General features: G+C 38.6%; 1 protein-coding gene across 3 annotated transcripts in view; it reads left to right on the top strand.

Annotated features, from left to right (window-relative positions):
- The window catches only part of AKAP6 (A-kinase anchoring protein 6), a 464347-nt gene that overhangs the window by 91292 nt on the left and 355738 nt on the right, over positions 1-17317 (top strand). For 2 of the 3 annotated variants that reach the window (XM_082737844.1, XM_082737846.1), the window contains one exon: positions 15721-16078. In XM_082737844.1, coding sequence (XP_082593970.1) covers positions 15755-16078 — 324 coding nt within the window. In that variant the 5' untranslated portion in view covers positions 15721-15754. Of the gene's footprint in view, positions 1-11178; positions 11315-15720; positions 16079-17317 lie in introns of those variants that run through there. The other variant, XM_082737845.1, reaches the window with a different exon arrangement.

The following is a 17317-nucleotide window of genomic DNA, read 5'->3' as shown; positions in this document are numbered from 1 at the left end:
TAGTGCTTTCATGGCAGAGAGGAGAGTGTATGGGTTAGTCTGTTAGAATGTTTAGCATTTTGCCCTTTGTACTCCTGTAATTTAGAGGGGTGCCCTAAATTAAATAAAAACAAAACTTTTTTTTTCTGTCTTTGCTGAAAGGAAGAGGCTTCTAGCAATATTTAGTTTGTAACTAATTTTCTAGATTTGATGAAGGGTCTGCTGGGGTTTTTTTAGAGGCTTTTAAGTCATTAGCCCTTAATTAGCATTTTCTGTTATTGCTATTTATTTCATTAAGCAAGAGAATAAATAATTTGTTAGGAAAAGGAAAAAATTCAATGGAGGTGAATTTATGCTTAAGCTAGTCTATGCCCCATCCTTTTATCATCTACCAGAATACACAGCACAAAAATATTTATGAGCTTTATACTTTTCACTAGAAAATATGTGTTTTATTTTTCTTTGAAAGTCCATGATATACAACTTTTATTCTAGGAATTATTTTTTAAAATGCTAATTCATGTCAGAACATGTCGTATTTTATCATTCACTCACCTTCAATTTAGATGGCTGGTTGGGCAGAAATGTTTGACAGTATTTAATGAATGGGATGCTTCTTAAGCAAAGCCATTGTAATATATTTGAAAAAATAGGTTCTGCCCTGCTGAAAGTGTTTCTTTGAAAAGCATAGTATCAGAGCTTTAATTATTCTTTCTGTAATAAAGGACATTCAGAGGAAAGATCTTTGATCACATCAGATCTTTAGATATTAAGAGCCTTTGCCATTTCCCATTAGTATTTTTTAATCTGACATCAGAATCTTGTAAAGAAAATCTCTTTTGAGTGTCTGGGAGGTTAGGGTGAGTAGGAAATAATAGCGAATAGGAAATAATGCTTTTGAAAATCCTTGTCTTTATAAGAGTTCATCCCCCGTAAAATGTCTTCTGTTTATGGAAGAACAGCAGTATGGGTAGTTATTTGATGTGTTCTCATGTTGCAGCATGAACAGCAAAAACAAATGTAATATTTGTTTTGAAAGATTTGGCTTAAGTTTATTATTTGATACTTTACTCTGGTTCAGTTGTCACCAAGAATAAAAGTCATTCCCTTCAGAATATATCTGCTTGTGGAACAAATAATAAAATAATCTCACCTTCAACTTGATCACTAATCACCTGTGGCTTTTATCATGAGATCAGATGTAGTTCTAGGAAGCAGCTCTTTCTAAAGGGATTATTTGAATGAAAAACTTTATTGAACTGAGTCATAGTAACTTTGTGTTAAAAACTATGGTGTTTTAAGAGATGGGTAGGCACAATTTTAAGTTAAGTATTTTAATCAAGTGCCCCACCCAATCTTGTGACATTCTCTACCAAAATACAAAAAATATTAATTTTCATAGTCAAAAAAGTTTGGGAATTTATGCACCCCTATGTAGAGACGCTCAGTATACTTGAGAGTATTAAAGCCCTGTCCTGCAATGAAGAAACTGTTTTATGTTTTAATCTAGATATTTTTAAGTGTTACTTTTGCACACAAATAGTTATGAGTCAAGTAGTTCTGAGGTTTAAGACAAACAGCAGTCTCCAGGCCCTCTTCTTTTCTGTCTCCTGTTCTCCAGAGGCAACCACTTCTCATCTTTTAACTGATTTTTTTTAGTACCGACGTCCGTCTCCAAATGATAGAACGGTATGGCTACTTCCTGAGTACTTTTTCTCTTTTTTAGATGCAAGTATAGTTAATATACAGTGTTATAGTACTTTCAGATGTACAATATAATGATTCAACAATTCTGTATATTTCTCGGTGCTCATCAAGATAAGTGTACTCTTAATTCCCTTTATTTCACCTATTCCCCTACCCACTTTCTCTCTGGCAAACCACCTGTTTGTTCTCTGTATTTGAAAGTGTGCTTTTAGGGGAGCCCGAGTGGCTCAGTCAGTTAAGCCGCTGACTCTTGGTTTCAGCTTAGGTCGTGATCTCAGGGTTGAGTTTGAACCTGAAGTCAGTCTCTCTCTCTCTCTCCCTCTGCCCCTTCCTGCACCTTTCTCTAAAAAAAAATAAATAAAAAAAATAAATAAGTCTCCTTTTTTCTCTGTTTCTTCATTTGTTTTATTTCTTAAATTCCACATATGAGTGAAATCATATGGTACTTGTCTTTCTCTGACTGTTATTTCATGTAGCATTATACCCTCTAGGTCCATCCATGTCGTTGCAGATGGCAAGATTTGGTTCTTTTTTATGGCTGAGTAATATTCTATTAAACACACAGGCACGTGCACGCACACACACACACACACTGCAGTTCTTCTTTATCTATTCCTCTGTTACTTTTATATCTTGGCTATTGTAGATAATGCTGCAGTGAATGGGGTGCATATATCTTTTTGAATTAATGTTTTTGTTTTCTTTGGGTAACTACGCAGTGGTAGAATTATGGGATCATATGATGATTATATTTTTAATTTAACCTCTATATTATTTTCCACAGTGGCTGCACCAGTTTGCATTGCATTCCTACCAACAGTGCATGAAGTTTCCTTTGTATCTACATCCTCACCAACACTTGTTATTTCTTGTGTTTTTTTTTTTTTTTTCTTATTTTAGCCATTCTGACGGGTATGAGATGACATCTCATTGTGGTTTTTATTTGCATTTCCTTGATGATTGGTGATGTTGAGCATCTGTGTGTCTTCTTTGCAAGGATGTCTATTCAAGTCCTCTCCCCAGTTTTTAATTGGATTATTTGATTTTTTTTTTTTTTTTTTTTGGTGTTGAGTTGTATTAAGTTCTTAATATGTTTTGGATGTTAGCTCCTTATCAGACATATCATTTGCAGATATAGTCTCCTATTGATGAGGATACCTTTTTGTTTGTTGATGGTTTCCTTTGATGTACAAACCCTTTTTATTTCAGTGTAGTCCCAGTAGTTTATTTTTGTTTCTCTTGCCAGAGGAAACATAACTAGAAAAATGTTTCTATGGCTGATGTCAGAGAAATTACTGCCTGTGTTTTCTGCTAGAAAGTATATGATTTAGGTCTCACATTTAACTCTTTAATCCATTTGAGTTTATTTTTGTGTTTGGTGTAAGAAAGTGGTCCAGTTTCATTCTTCTGGAACTCAGAAGTCCAGTTTTCCTAACACCATTTGTTAAAGAGACTGCCTCTTCCCATTGTACATTCTTATCTCCATTGTTGTAGATTAATTGTCCATAAAAGTATGGCTTTACTTCTGTACTCTCTCTATTCTGTGCCAGAACCATGCTGTTTTGATTACTGCAGCTTTTTTGTATATTTTGAAATTTGAGATTATGATACCTCCAGCTTTATTCTTCTTTCTTAAGATTGCTTTAGCTATTCAAGGTCTTTTGCAGTTCCATACAAATGTATTTTTTCTCATTATTATCTGTTGACTTCTCATTTTGAAAGGTGAGAATTTATTTAATCTGCTCCCTAACCTACCTCTCCCTCTATCACTTTCTCAAAAGCGTTCACATGTGAGAATGCACTTGCAATTCTGACTCTCTCATTTTTCCTGTAAAATTATATTGTGATTTGAATTACATCAACATTTTGAGTTTATATTATTAAGATTATATAAATGTGATTTTTTTTTCTTAGTTAAACCACATAGAATAATATGAATGATTCCTGTTCTATTTTTGTACACTTTAAATTTTTTTTCTGGAGTTTATAATTATTATTTGCTTAGTTTTCTGTGTTTATCTCTAATTCAACCCTCACTCCTCTACCAGTTGAGTAAATCCCTTCTAGGTATGAATGTTTATTTACATCAGGTTTTCTCTCAGTGTTGCTTGTTTGACAGTCTTTCTGAGAGTCTTCTGACCTGTTCTATTCTGGACTAGATGCTTTCCTTATCTGGTACACAGCTGCCATCCTGAGGTTTGTTTTCTTCATCACACCCCATGTTGATTGTTGTTTCCTGCTTCCCATGACTTCCACTTTTTTGGTTTCCTTTGTTTTGGTTGCCTATGTGGAGAGACTTCCATATCTTCTGAGAAAAATGTGTGGGAGGTTGTTTTTTGCGAACTTAAGTATCTGAAAATATCTTTATTCTATCCTCACATTGGACTGTTTATCAATCTCTATTTTTGGTATACAGTTCTCTGCTATAATTCTTAAGTTCTTTTTCTTGAGGTAAGCTCTACACCCAAAGTGACTCTGAGATCGAGAGTCATATATTCTACTGACTGAGCCAGCCAAGTGCTCCTCTATGCTATCATTCTTTTTCCTTCTAAGGAGAACAGTTATCTTCTGATTTCCGTTGTTGCTACAAGAAACACACTCCTGTGTGTCTCCTCCATTTTCAGTGCTCTACTTTTGGCACTTGTGATCACTAAATGTGTGGTGGTTTTTACGACACTGAGCAATTCTATGGTAACTGCTGGGTATCCTATAATTTAACTCAATTCTGACATTATCTACCTGAAAATAGTGTCAGATCCCACAGGTTAAGGGCTCATTCCCACAAGACTGTCTCCCTCCACCTACTCCAGATGTCCCTTGCAAGTCCAGGTTGTTACCAGCGTTTCTGACCAGCTATATAACTCAACCCTCTCCTCAGGCTCCTACCACCCACTTCAGAGGTTTGATTAGTTTCCTAGAGCTAGTCACAGAATGCAGGAAAACAGTTTACTTACTAAATTACCAGGTTAATACAAAAGATATTAAAGAAGGGGCACCTGGGTGGCTCAGTTGGTTAAGCATCTGCCTTCAGCTCAGGTCATAATTTTGGAGTCTCCTGGGATCAACCGTCAGACTCCCTGCTGAGCAGGGAGCTTCTCCCTCTGCCTCTCATGTTCTCTGTCACTCTCTCTGTCACTCTCTCAAATAAATTAAGTCACTAAAAAATAATACAGAAATATATTAAAAGATATAAACGAATAGCCAGATGGAGAGATGCATAAGGTGAGGTCCCCAAGGGTCCTGAGAACAGAGCTTCTGTCCCTGTGGATGTGTTTTTGTTCACCAATCTGGTGGCTCTCTGAACCCATCTTTTTGGGTTTTTATGGCGGCTTCATTACATAGGAATGACTGATTAAATTACTGATCATTAATGAGTGATTCAACTTCCAGCTCTTCTTTCCTAGATTGAGGGCTGGAACTGAAAGTGCTAACCCTTTAATCATGGTTGGTTTCTCTGGCAAGCAGCCCCATCCTCAAGGACTTTCCAAAAGTCCCCTCATTAACAAACTCAGGTGTGGTTGAAAGGGACTTCTTATGAATAACACACTCTTTTAACCTTTATGGCTCTGGTGCTATTTCGGGAACCAAGGACAAAAGGCCAACTGTTATAACAAAAGATGCTCCCGTTGCTTTGTGCTTAGGAAATTCCAAGTCTTCTGAGCTCCTGCCAGAAATGAGGACGTAGACCAAAAATATATTTCTTATTATAAATCACAGTATCAGAGTTGCTGTTGAGAAATCCAAAGCAATCTAATTTATGATTCTTTGTATATGCTTCTACCTTTAAACCAATTTTCATTTTCCCTAATATGCTGAGATTCCAAATAGAGTGCCTTAGTGTTTGTCTATTTTCATATACTAGGTGGGTCTTTTAAATCTAGAAACTCATGCTCTTCTATTTCTTAAAATATTTCACTGATAATTTTTTCCTTTCTCTTTCCTTTTGCATTCAGGAACTCCTGCTCTCCAAATGTTGAGCCTCCTAGACTGGTTGCTAATTATCTTACCTATTCTTTACCAATTTCTGTCTATTTATCTTTTTGCTTTACTTTCTGTGAAATTTTCTCAACTTTATTTTGAGCCATTATATTGAAATTTCCCTTTTTGCTATCATGTTTTCATTTTTCCAAAGTTCTTTTTTGTCCCAAAAATATTTCTTTAAAAAAAATTCTATTCTTGTTTGATGGATATAGTATCTTATCTCTGTTAATCTTCTTTTAATACTTGTTTAAAAAGATTTTATTTATTTATTTGAGAGAGAGCACAGAGGGAGAGTGAAAGGGAGAAACAGACTCTTCTTTGAGCAAAGAACCCAATGTGGGGCTCCATCCCAGGACTCTGGGATCATGACCTATGCTGAAGGCAGACGTTTAACCGACTGAGCCACCCAATTGCCCCTTATATTTGTAATCTTTCTTTTTCAATCAAGTCATCTTCTCCTTGCATGACGTGTTTCCTCCAGGTTGAGGTTTTTATGTTGCTTTTTTGGGGCCTGTTATCCATACTAGAGCTTTCCCTAAATCTGTGCTAATCCTTGAGTGCCTGATCATATTTAGAAATAGGAGAATAGAATGCTGAATGAATGCTCTGAATATTTGGACAGGCCTGATGATTGTGAATGTTACTGGAGGGTGATCTGGATGTGCTAGTTTTATTATCTCATCTTCTTGGACTGATCAGATATCTTAGATAGGGGATCTCTAGTCTCTTGACTGGAGGGTAAAGGCTTTGGAGAATCAAGTTGGGAGACTGCCGGGGAAGAGGGTATCAGCACTCAGAATGATATGTTAACTCACTTCACCATTTTCAAGTTACTTCTGTCTTCAACTGATCACTGTCCCCAAGTCCAGAGATCTTTTGATTGATTGTTTTTTGGAGAATAAACCTCCAGTCTTCTGTCAGAATTGGAGGTGGGAGCAACAACCCAGCAACACAAAGTATTTTTAAACATTGTTCAAATGTTTAAACATTGTTCAATCTAAATCAATCTCAATGTGTTATTGCCTCTTCAGCCAGAGTTAGGCCCAATTCAAGGTAAAGGGCACAGTCCTCCAAGACTGCCAAGTATGCCCAAGACTTCTGACACCAGCGGCAAGTTCAGGGGTCCTCGGGGCTATCCTTACTTCAAACCAGCTGATTATAAGTTTGGGGGGTTCTCATAGACTCCTTCAGATTTGATAATTTGAAAGATAAACTCAACAGAACTCAGGAGAGTACTATACTTGTGATTTTAGTTTTATTATAGCAAAAGAATCCAAATCAGCACCAGCCAAAGGAGGAAACATATAGGGTGGAATCTGGGACTGAGAAGATTCCAACCACAAAAAGTCCACATCCTCAGGGATGCATTGCCCTCTTGTCATTAGTGTGTGACAATACTCATGAAGTACTGCCAACTTGGGAAATTAGCTTGAGTGTCAATGTCCATAGTTTTTACTGGGGCTTCCTTACTTGGGTATGATTGGTTACATGTTTGCCCAGGGGGTTGCCTAAAGACCAAGCCCTCTAACCACATGGTGGGTCTTTCTGTCTGGCTAGTCCCCATCATGAGTCACCTTGTTAGCATAAACTATCAGGAGTGGTCTGAGGGGCCCACAATAAATAACAAAAATATTCCTGCCATTCTGGAAATTCCAAGGTATAGAGGTTACCTCCTCGAAGTCAGGGCAAAGGTCAGACTTTTCTTTTTGGGAAGTTCATTCTTTACAGTCTTCCATCTCCATTTCCAGAGATGCCTGATTCTATCAATTCCAAAATGCTTTAAAGATTCTGAAGTAAGATCAGGTTGGTTCTTTGTTCTCTGCTCTGCTGGTTTAGGATTTAGCTTTTTTTTTTTTTTTTTAAGATTTTATTCATTCAAGAGAGCAGGAGTTGGGGAGGTAGGGAGGAGGGAGAGGAGTGAATGGAGATGGGAAGGGGAAGAAGCTGACTCCCTGATGAGCAGGGGCTAGATCCCAGGACCTGGAGATCATGACTTGAGTTGATCTCAGCTGCTTAACCAACTGAGCCACCCAGGTGCTCCTGGATTTAGCTTTCTTAAGTCAGCTAAGGCATTTATTACTTACTCATTAAATTTTTGGTTTCCAAACTGTTTTTCCTCCCATTTTTGAGTGTTTATATTAAAAAAAGAAAAATTCCCACATAAAAAAACCCTCTGCAGGGGTGTTAGTGGTATTTCTTGAGGAAGCAAAATTAGATACATATATTCAGTTTGCTATCTCTACCCAGAAGTCACCCAACACTTTCAATTTATTTGTCAGTAGCAACTTTTTGTAGGATACCTATTAGCACCAGGTTAATAAACACTGAGTTAGCAAACACTTGTATATTGCTGCATTAATATAGGCCAACTAATTTAGGCTTCAGAAACTTTAAAGATAAATAGGGTTTAGGGTTCATTTCCTTTCTACTTTACATAAAGAGGTCACAAAAGATAAATAGCCTCTTATCACTTATTGACTGGGGATGAAAATATAGGAACAGAAGAGAACCTTTAACTTCAACATTATCTATTTTTGTAGTGTTTGAATTAATATATATTAGTTTTTAATTAATTTAAAAATAATTTTAGAACAGGAAAAAAGTAACATTGCATAAAATAATCCCTAAAAATTTTCCACTTTAAATCTATGGTACCAGGGTTAATGGAGAACTAAAAATGGAGAATTCCTTTTATATTTAATGGAGTAGGTAGGACAGAGCACAGAACTCCTTTAATCACTGTGATCTAAAACTCAGATTTGTAGCCTCCCTGTCCCTCTCTCTCCTTCGCTCCTTTTTTTTTTTTCTTGACTAGAAAGAGGTTTTTAAGGTTACATTTTATAATAATGGAATCTACTTGGAAAAGAGGATGTTGATCCTCTCATAATGCTGATTTCTCCTTTCATTTTCTTGGTAAATAAGAGTATGTGCATTGATTTTCCTGTTCCATTTTAGAATGTGACTGTAATCCTATATCTCTTCTTTTACAATCTTTTCGGAGTTTCTGCATCCTATGAGATTCATTCCAAACTCCACAGTATGGCCTTTGTAGCATTCTTTGGTCCACAACTTGCCTTGGAGCCTTCTCTCTTTCTGGCCCTCATCAAGCGCCCATTTCCTCTGAGTGCTGAATTATTTGCTGACTCTCCCAACTTCTTGGTTTTGAGATGTCCACACAGGCTGGAATTCTTTCCCCACTTCCCTTCTCTCCCATGTAAATCATCCCTGTTTTTACAAGTCTATCTCAAATGTTACCTTACCAGAAAATAGTCTTCCTTGTCTTTCCTTCATTCAGGAGAAATTCCAATCTACTGGAGACTCATAAGGCTTTTTTGGCTCACATCCTGCTTGTGTAATAGGTATCAGTGGGTGAGTGTGTTCGTACGTGTGTGGGGGGTGGAGGTGGGGTGGGGAGAGTTGGAGGGAGAGAAATTGTGCCTATTATAATTTCCTTGAGGGTAAACATGATGGGTCATATAAACCCATAAACCTTATATAAAATTCTCAGTAATGTCAGTTGATTTGAAATGAATTTTGTTTCATTTTCTTTATATTAATAGCATTGACAAAAGCAACAATCGTGTAGATTATGGGTTAGAGTTTTACAATCCATTTCCTCTCAAGACATTTTCTTGAACAACAGAAAGGTAGCTGGCTAATGCTTAAAGATGATTATTAGCAATAATATTACTCCCACCATCGGGGTGGGAGTAAGAAATAGGAACACTCATCATTGAGTCCAGGTCTGCACACTCATGACCATGGGCACCATTTGCAGCTGACTGGTTGATGTAGCCAAATGGATTGAGTGATAGGAACCGACTGCTCTGGTGGGGAAAGAAAACATGGGAGGTATGGTGACTAGACCAGTCAATCTGGGTGTCTGTGCCACAGGAGAAGGATTTGAATAATCCGGGGTGGGTTGGGGGGAATGATGAGAGACCAAGGAAGGAAGAGATTGATGAAGTGTGTTATGGCTGACGGAAGGCCCTGTGCTCTGGGTGAGGGAGTAAGCGATGATTGAAGGGAGACTGGGAGATATCTCTGTGTGATTAGCAGGATATAATCAACCATCTACCTGGGGATACAGCCATGCAGAAAAGACATGTTAGAGGGGAAAAAGAGAGGAAACATCAGTGATACCAAGAAAATCTTCTTAATTGCAGAAATCTGTCAGGACCCCACTATTTACATGTCAGCCCCCCAAGTCACCCCATCACTTGAGTCCTGCTCACAGATATCTGCTTGCAGGCTGCTCTGTTGTGGCAGGAGGATTAGAAAGTGAGACTAATCTGGGGTTATGGTGGTGATCTCTCTAAACCCTGTTACTCCAGGTGAATATGGAGGCCTTGGGGCCAGGAGAAGAGCACTGGCAGGAAGAATCAGTCAGTGATTATGGGAACTTCCTTGGGAGCATCTTACAAAAACCAATCTCTCTTTTTTCCCCCAAGTAAAAATCTAACTTAACACTTGGCAGGAACCCTTGGGCTCCCCCTCTATAAAGAACTTAGAGCCATTTAAAGTTTCCCCAATGTTTGACCTCACAAGAGGCCAGGGAGATACATGGGCAACTAGATTTAAAACCAGATGATGAATTAGAGCCTCTTCATCTAGGTAGGCCATGACATTTAATTCAGCAATTTATTAAACTTGCTTTTGTGTTTTTACAGAGCCTGATTCTAAAATGCCGGAGTCAGATACTGGGTACACCTCTTAAGTTTATTTATTTTTCCTAAATGCAATGAAAACATGGGAGCTAACCTTAGACAAAAATGAAAACATTCCAATGGAACTTTCAAAATTCATGGTTTCTATGAATAGGTTCTATAAATAATGATTATGAGAATTGTAAAAGAAATGAAGACAGAGGAAAAAAGGACACTTAGCGATGTCTAACCATTTTCTCTATCTCAGTTTTGTAACATGTGCTTTGTAGCAAGCAGATCTGTTAATTTGGCTACAATTATGCTTAGTCTCTCGCTTGTTTTTTGGGGAGTAAGCAGAGCACAGAAAGATTGAGAGATTTGGGGTTGCTTTACATGGATGGTAAAACTGCTTCTCAGACTGTACACATGATGACGTTCTTACTTGGAAAGAATAGTTTCTCCCTAAGAAAGGAGAGGGAACTTGAATCTATTTCCTTCAGATTGGCTTTGTCAGCTGGTTATGTTAATGTAGTGCTATTCATTTATTTATAAATTTATTAATTTATTCTGCTTTAGGATTGCTCAGATTTTAAGATACACAGTTTTGGTTCTTCTGAACTGAGACTGAATGTGCTCCGTTCACCCAGACACTCTTTTCCATAGTGATCCTTGTTTTGGCAACTGTCTCCCTTTTCTCTGCTCACTTATCATGGCTTGTTTGCAAAAGACCTAACTATAACTGCACAGGCCTGGAGCTTATGCATTAGCTTCCAAATAGGGACAGCGGAGTAGCCTTCTCTCTGTAAGAGATTTAGGCTAGGGAGGGCAGATGAAGCGGGTGCCCTACAGACTCACCAGTGTCCTGCTGGCCAGGGGCAGCCCTGACCCCAGGCTTTATCTTATTTGGGCCACAGAAAGAGAACCGGAGGGTGGGGGTTGGGGGGAGAAGGAGGAGCCAGATGCTTAATCCTGAAGGACCTTTAGGGACAAAAGCATTTACAGTGAGTACATGCGACAGATTTCCAGCTTTTCTGTTCTTTTATTTAAGAGGGAAAAATTGACAAGAGAAGGGAGAAGGAGGTGGGCAGCTTTGATGACTGGGTAGCTGCATTTTTCTGTCTCCTAGCTTGGTTGAAGAACACTGTCTGATTTAAATGTGATTTAGTCAAATGCATTCTGCTAACATCAGGTTTCAACTAAAAACTTGTGGACTGTCAGGAAGATAGCAGAACCAGTCCTTGTTAGTAAGCAATCCATGGTACATTTCTTCTGTTTCTGTAGGGTGATAGAATATGGTGGGAAAAGCCCTCCCACAAATTAAAAAAAAAAAATTTTAAATCTTTACTGCTTGTAGGTTTTGTACTTTAAATGTCGAGCCTTCTTTGGATTTGTGGAAAGGAAAGGATTTGATTTATGTTATTTTTAACAGCCGCTGGGATAAAGGTGGTATTATCTCTAATGCTGGAGAGGTGGACACAGCTAAGCATTTGATGGGGGAGGGGAAGAGGGAGGTCACTGGGTTCCAAAAAGCTGGTTGATCATCCCTGTCACGCACTTTTGGACCTGAGTAAGTGGGTGGGCACCTGTACACATCTGGGTCACTGCTTTCATTTGCATCATCAGAAGTTGTCTGCTGGCTTTAAAAGAAAATTTCGCGGTGACTGGAAAGGAATCTTTTTGCAAGATGCCTTCCTTATAAAGGAAGAATACAAAACTTAACGGCATCTAAAAGAACATAAATAGTCTTGTGCTGCATTTCCTGCTATTTGCATTCAAATGGAGTAATTAATTTGATGGAAAAGCAAGCTTGAGTAGTCCTGAGGGGGCAGAAAAATATACACAAAGATTGTTACTATAGATCTCTAAAATGTGAAGCAGTTTTCCTTTAAATGATTAATTTATCTTTGACATCAGATGTGATTTGGTGAAAATCAGAAATAGATATAAGTTATCGATGGGAAGTACATTAGATGTGTGCTACTAGAATTGAAAATTAAATGCTTATAGTAATTACTTTCCATGAAAATGGTTAATTAATCAGTTTTATGCCACCTTCCAGGCTGGCTATGCTCTTATGACACATGTGGTATTCCTTCCCCAGCAGCAAATTTGTACAAGAGGGAAAATAGGCAGAAATTGAAATAAAATTTGAGTATGGAACTGATTTGCTTTACTTCTCTGAGGTATAGAAATACTCTTGTTTACAGTCTGGTCAGTTAAATATGGAAACATCACATCCATGTTGAAATTTTATAGATGCAGGAAAACTTTGCTTTGCAGCTTGATTGTAAGTTTTCCTTGCCCTTTACTCATGTGTGATGAACACCAGCTACATTTTTAATGTTTTTATTTTACTCTGTGTGTCCTCTGCATATATAACCATACCTCTGTCATCAGTCTTTAATTTCAAGTTCTACGGGGAGAGGATATCATATATGTGTTTCTCTGGGAGGAATTAGCAACACATAATGTGTAAATAATAATTTACAAAAGGAATTTGCATTGTACTACTTTATTTTATTCCGTGAAGTAGGACAAATCATCGATGCTGTTCATGTGCTTTGATAATATGGAGGGCTAGTACTTAGTGTCTACACAGTTCTCAGTATAGGCAGGATGCTTCCGATGGCTTTGAAATCTCCAGATAAATAACCCTAGGTAATCCCAGATTCTCACGGTCAGGTCCAATTTTGTCATTTTACCTATGAGGAATCTGAGACTTAGAAATGTGGAGCATCTTGCCCCACATGGAACTGCACTGTGTCGGGCACAGCCTGATGGTATATATGGAAATGCTGTGGGTTGGGACATAAGTTGCTTTGAGCCCATTTTTAGTATGTTCTTTAGTTTATAGTAAGATGTGTATTCCAGAGAAGGCCCTGTGTTGATCTAGGAATTTCAGAGAAAACACAATGACCAGGTGTCATTTTTCAGTTGTGTAGGCCTCTTGGGAGGTATCTGGGGTTGGGTGTCTGAGAAGGTGTGTGCGTGTGGCTGAAACAGTTCACTGTACCTTACCCTGGCTTTTGGTTTTCTAATTTGGGTGAGTCTGGTTTCTTAGACGAGGTAAGTGTGGTGACACTGGTACTGTGACACTAACGTCATCTTCATTTATCACCAGTTCTGTGACCTTCCACTGGAAGCCTTTATTAACCTTTGTGTATCAGATTCCTTTTCTGGGATTGTGATTCTGAACAGATTCCCCAGAGAGTGGTGTATTGATTAAAAATTTAAAAGTGCTTTGGGAAATCAGAACCAGAGCCTGTCTGAGGCTAGGATATAAATAAATAGTATGGTAGCTCACTCTTCCTGGAGTTTTGATAACTCTTAACTGGTTTTTTAAAATAGCCAGGTCTAATATTATTTTAAAAAACTGTATGCAAGGGTGGTTAAAAATGTGGGATATGGATTTGTCCCTCTTGCAATCAGGTGGAGAAAGCTGTTGAGTTGAAGCCTAAAACCATTCTCTGAGGCAGGTACCAAAGTGATAAACCTACTTTATGACGTTGTATTTTAGTTTCTCAAATAACCTTGCTTTCAAAAATTCATCCATAAAGCTGCTTATCATTTATTTTAAAAATTAAATGTATAAGAAATTGGGAGGGGGTGGTATGCTCCAGCACTGAAAGGCTTCTGAAATAATATGTTGTAGGAATAACTTATTTTTAAGGTTTTTGTCAATTCAGTAAGTCTTTTTATTCTCTGTGCCCATTTCTGTATGGAAAATTACATGTTCCTGGTAAAAATGAGAACTTTCCCCCACCTCTATTTTTGTAGGTAAAATAATTTTGCTGTTGTTACTAAGTTAATATTAAGAATATAAAGAAATACAGACTACTTTGTGATAATCACATTTAATTTCATATTTTGTTTGGTCACCTTTCTTCTTTGGGGAAGGGTGCTAGAATGTGTAGAACCAGAAAATGTCCAATAAACGAAAAACCCATTACCTTGAGTAGAAGAACCTACTCCTAAAACTAAAAATAATGTCTCTGTAAAATGTTTAATGTACAAGATCCTGAAAGTTGTTATTTTTATATTAAACTGATTCTAGAAGAAAGATAAATTATATAGCTTAGATGATTACATTAGAAAACTAGTTTCCTCTTAAGCTTATCAACTTTACTATTACTTACACTTATGTTGTTTTAAATATATCTAATTAACATTTTATTTATTTATTTGATTCTGTTTATTTGAGAGAGAGAGAGAGAGAGAGAGCACAAGTGGGGGAAGGAGCAAAAGGATAGGGAGAAGCAGACTCCCCACTGAGCAGGGAGCCCACCTGGGGCTACCTCCTGGATCCCAGGACTATGGGATCATGACCTGAGCCCTGAGCCAAAGGCTGCTGCTTAACCAGCTGAACCACTCAGGTGCCCCTTAATTAACATTTTAATGTTATGTGTTTCAGAGCAATTTATTACTCTTGAAATCCCAGAACCTCCCCCTCGCAAAATTTCAACATGACCAAATATTAAGTAATTTAAGTTAATAGTTAATTAGATATACTGTATATACTAACCCACATGATTTATACTTTTTGGTAAAGTTTAGGTTTGGAATACTACATGATATCTATTTATATAACATGTCATAGAAAGGAGCAACCTCTCCTGAATTTGGCTCAGTGTTTTGTTAATTAGAACATGTTCCTTCTCTGCTTATCCTATGTATTGAGTGTATGGGTTATAATAGCTGAAGTGATGTTTAGGTGCTGGTAGTAGAAAAGCCCTAAGTAATAGTGGCTAAAACCAGATACCTTCTTTCTCTCAATAAAAGAAATTCAGGGCAGCAGACTAGGACTGATACAGTAGTTCCTTGTTACCATGTGGGATCCATGTTCCCACTACCTTGTTCTACCATCTTCCACCAGCATACCACAAAGCATCTCCTGGTCCATGGTAGTAACTGGAACCCTAGCCATCAAGCGCACATTGCAGTCTAGAAGAAGGGGGAGACACAGAAGGGCAGAAAGAAGGCTCCTCCTTAAGTCAGCTCCCTTTATGCAGCTCTACAAGCTTTCTGTACAAAAGCTCCACTTATCTCCCCTTGGTCAGAACTTAGTCACATGGCCATACCTAGCTGCCATGGAGATAGGATATGCAGTTTTAAATTCTTAGCAGAAATATGTATGCTGAAAATCAGGATTTATTAATAAGGAATGAGGAGAGAATGCATGGTGGGGTAGGCAATACCATGTGGTTTTGTGTTCCTGTTGTACTCTGGGTCTTGGGGCTACTATGTAGAAACTCACAACACCTCCTTCTGTTTTTGCCTTGAGCTATGGTTTCTTAATTTAGAAATCGGGCTTAATTTAGAAATCCTGTTTCTTCTGCGAAGTATCATTTCTTTATTTGGCAATCTTGTCTGACTCTTTCCTGCTTTCTTCTTTCCTCTTGCCTTTCAGCTGTTTTGGAAAGAAGTAAGGTTTAGAATTCTCCATGTTAACCATGAGCGTGACACTTTCCCCGCTGAGGTCACAGGACCTGGATCCCATGGCTACTGATGCCTCACCCATGGCCATCAACTTGACGCCCACTGTGGAGCAGGGTGAGAGAGGAGAGGCAATGAAGGACATGGATTCTGACCAGCAGTATGAAAAGCCACCCCCACTGCATACAGGGGCTGACTGGAAGATTGTTCTCCACTTACCTGAGATCGAGACCTGGCTCCGGATGACCTCAGAGAGGGTCCGGGACCTCACCTATTCAGTCCAGCAGGATTCAGACAGCAAGCATGTGGATGTGCATCTAGTTCAACTAAAGGTAAGGACGGTTTCTCAACTTAGGTCCATTCTAGACAGAAGTCTGAAAAAAGTTGTAGCACCTAGAGCCTGCACTCTGTAACTTGCAATGAGGAAACGCCCAGGAATAAAAACAGAATAGCCGGTTTGATACACAGGGGCAGAATTCATTCTTTCCTGGTTTTACTTCATGGGTCGATTATCTAGAATCAAACTGACCTTAAAGGGATAATGCAGAGGTGCGGGGGAAGGGGAGGGCATTTTGGTGCAGTGTCATAGAAATCAGTTGTGGAAATAAAAGTATAATAAAAAGGTTTAATAAAAAGACTCACAGGTAAAAGATCATACTGAGCTGCGATTGTGAGTATGGTTTATGATTATTATCTTCTCTTGCAGTTGATGCCACCTTTGTGGCAAAGAGTGGATTCTGGGATGATGGGGAAGGGCGGTGTTCTCCTTTTAGAATGAGTCCTTTCATCCAGGTACAATGCATCCTGCAGAACAAAGGTGCTTTTATAACAACTCATTCAGAGTTCAGATGTAAAAAAAAATATCTGTGGCTTCTAGAGCCCTTGAAAAGCCTGACTTTTGTTGATACTGAAATGGAGGTGCTGGTAAGGAGTGCTATTAATAGAGATGTTGGCCTAGGGACCCCACAGTACAGTGAATCTTGTTCTGTCATAGCCACTCCTCTCTTCCAGGTCCCTGAGGCAAACACACTAGGTTAATGACCAGCAAAGCAAGGCAGATTTGGCCCCAAACCCTAATGGAAATTTCTAGTGAGTTGATGAGATCCTAAGGAGAATTCTTTTACCTAAGCTCATTCATCCTCAATGATCTGAAACCAAAGACCAAACAGATTCTTAATCTTAACACTTAAATGGTTTATAGTCTACAGCCATCAGTGTGAGAATAGAGGATGGGCAGTTAAGGTGAGAGAACATGTTCCCTAAAGCCTCGAGCATGCTGACTCAGCCTTCTCAGGCTGGTTCAACAGGTCCTGAGCCCAGCTGTGGCATTGGAGAGAGTGTCCAAGAGAGGGAAGGAGGGCACTGGGAGAGAGAGAGAGAGAGAGAGAACAAAGAAAGCCAGAATGGCAAGGTGGCTGGGCTTCTCCCAGGTGGAGCAGGCCTGTGTGGTCTTCCCACAGGATCTTGGGAAGGAGAAAAATACAAAAAAGGTAGTGGAGAGATGGCTGGGAACCAGCTTCAAAAAGCAGGCTAGGCTGTTTCCTCTCTGTGGCAATGGAAATGATATGTCT

The sequence above is a fragment of the Mustela nivalis genome, assembly GCF_964662115.1.
Source record: "Mustela nivalis genome assembly, chromosome: 6".
In the NCBI taxonomy this organism is placed as follows: Eukaryota; Metazoa; Chordata; class Mammalia; order Carnivora; family Mustelidae; genus Mustela; species Mustela nivalis.
This window is presented reverse-complemented; position numbering and strand designations above follow the sequence as displayed.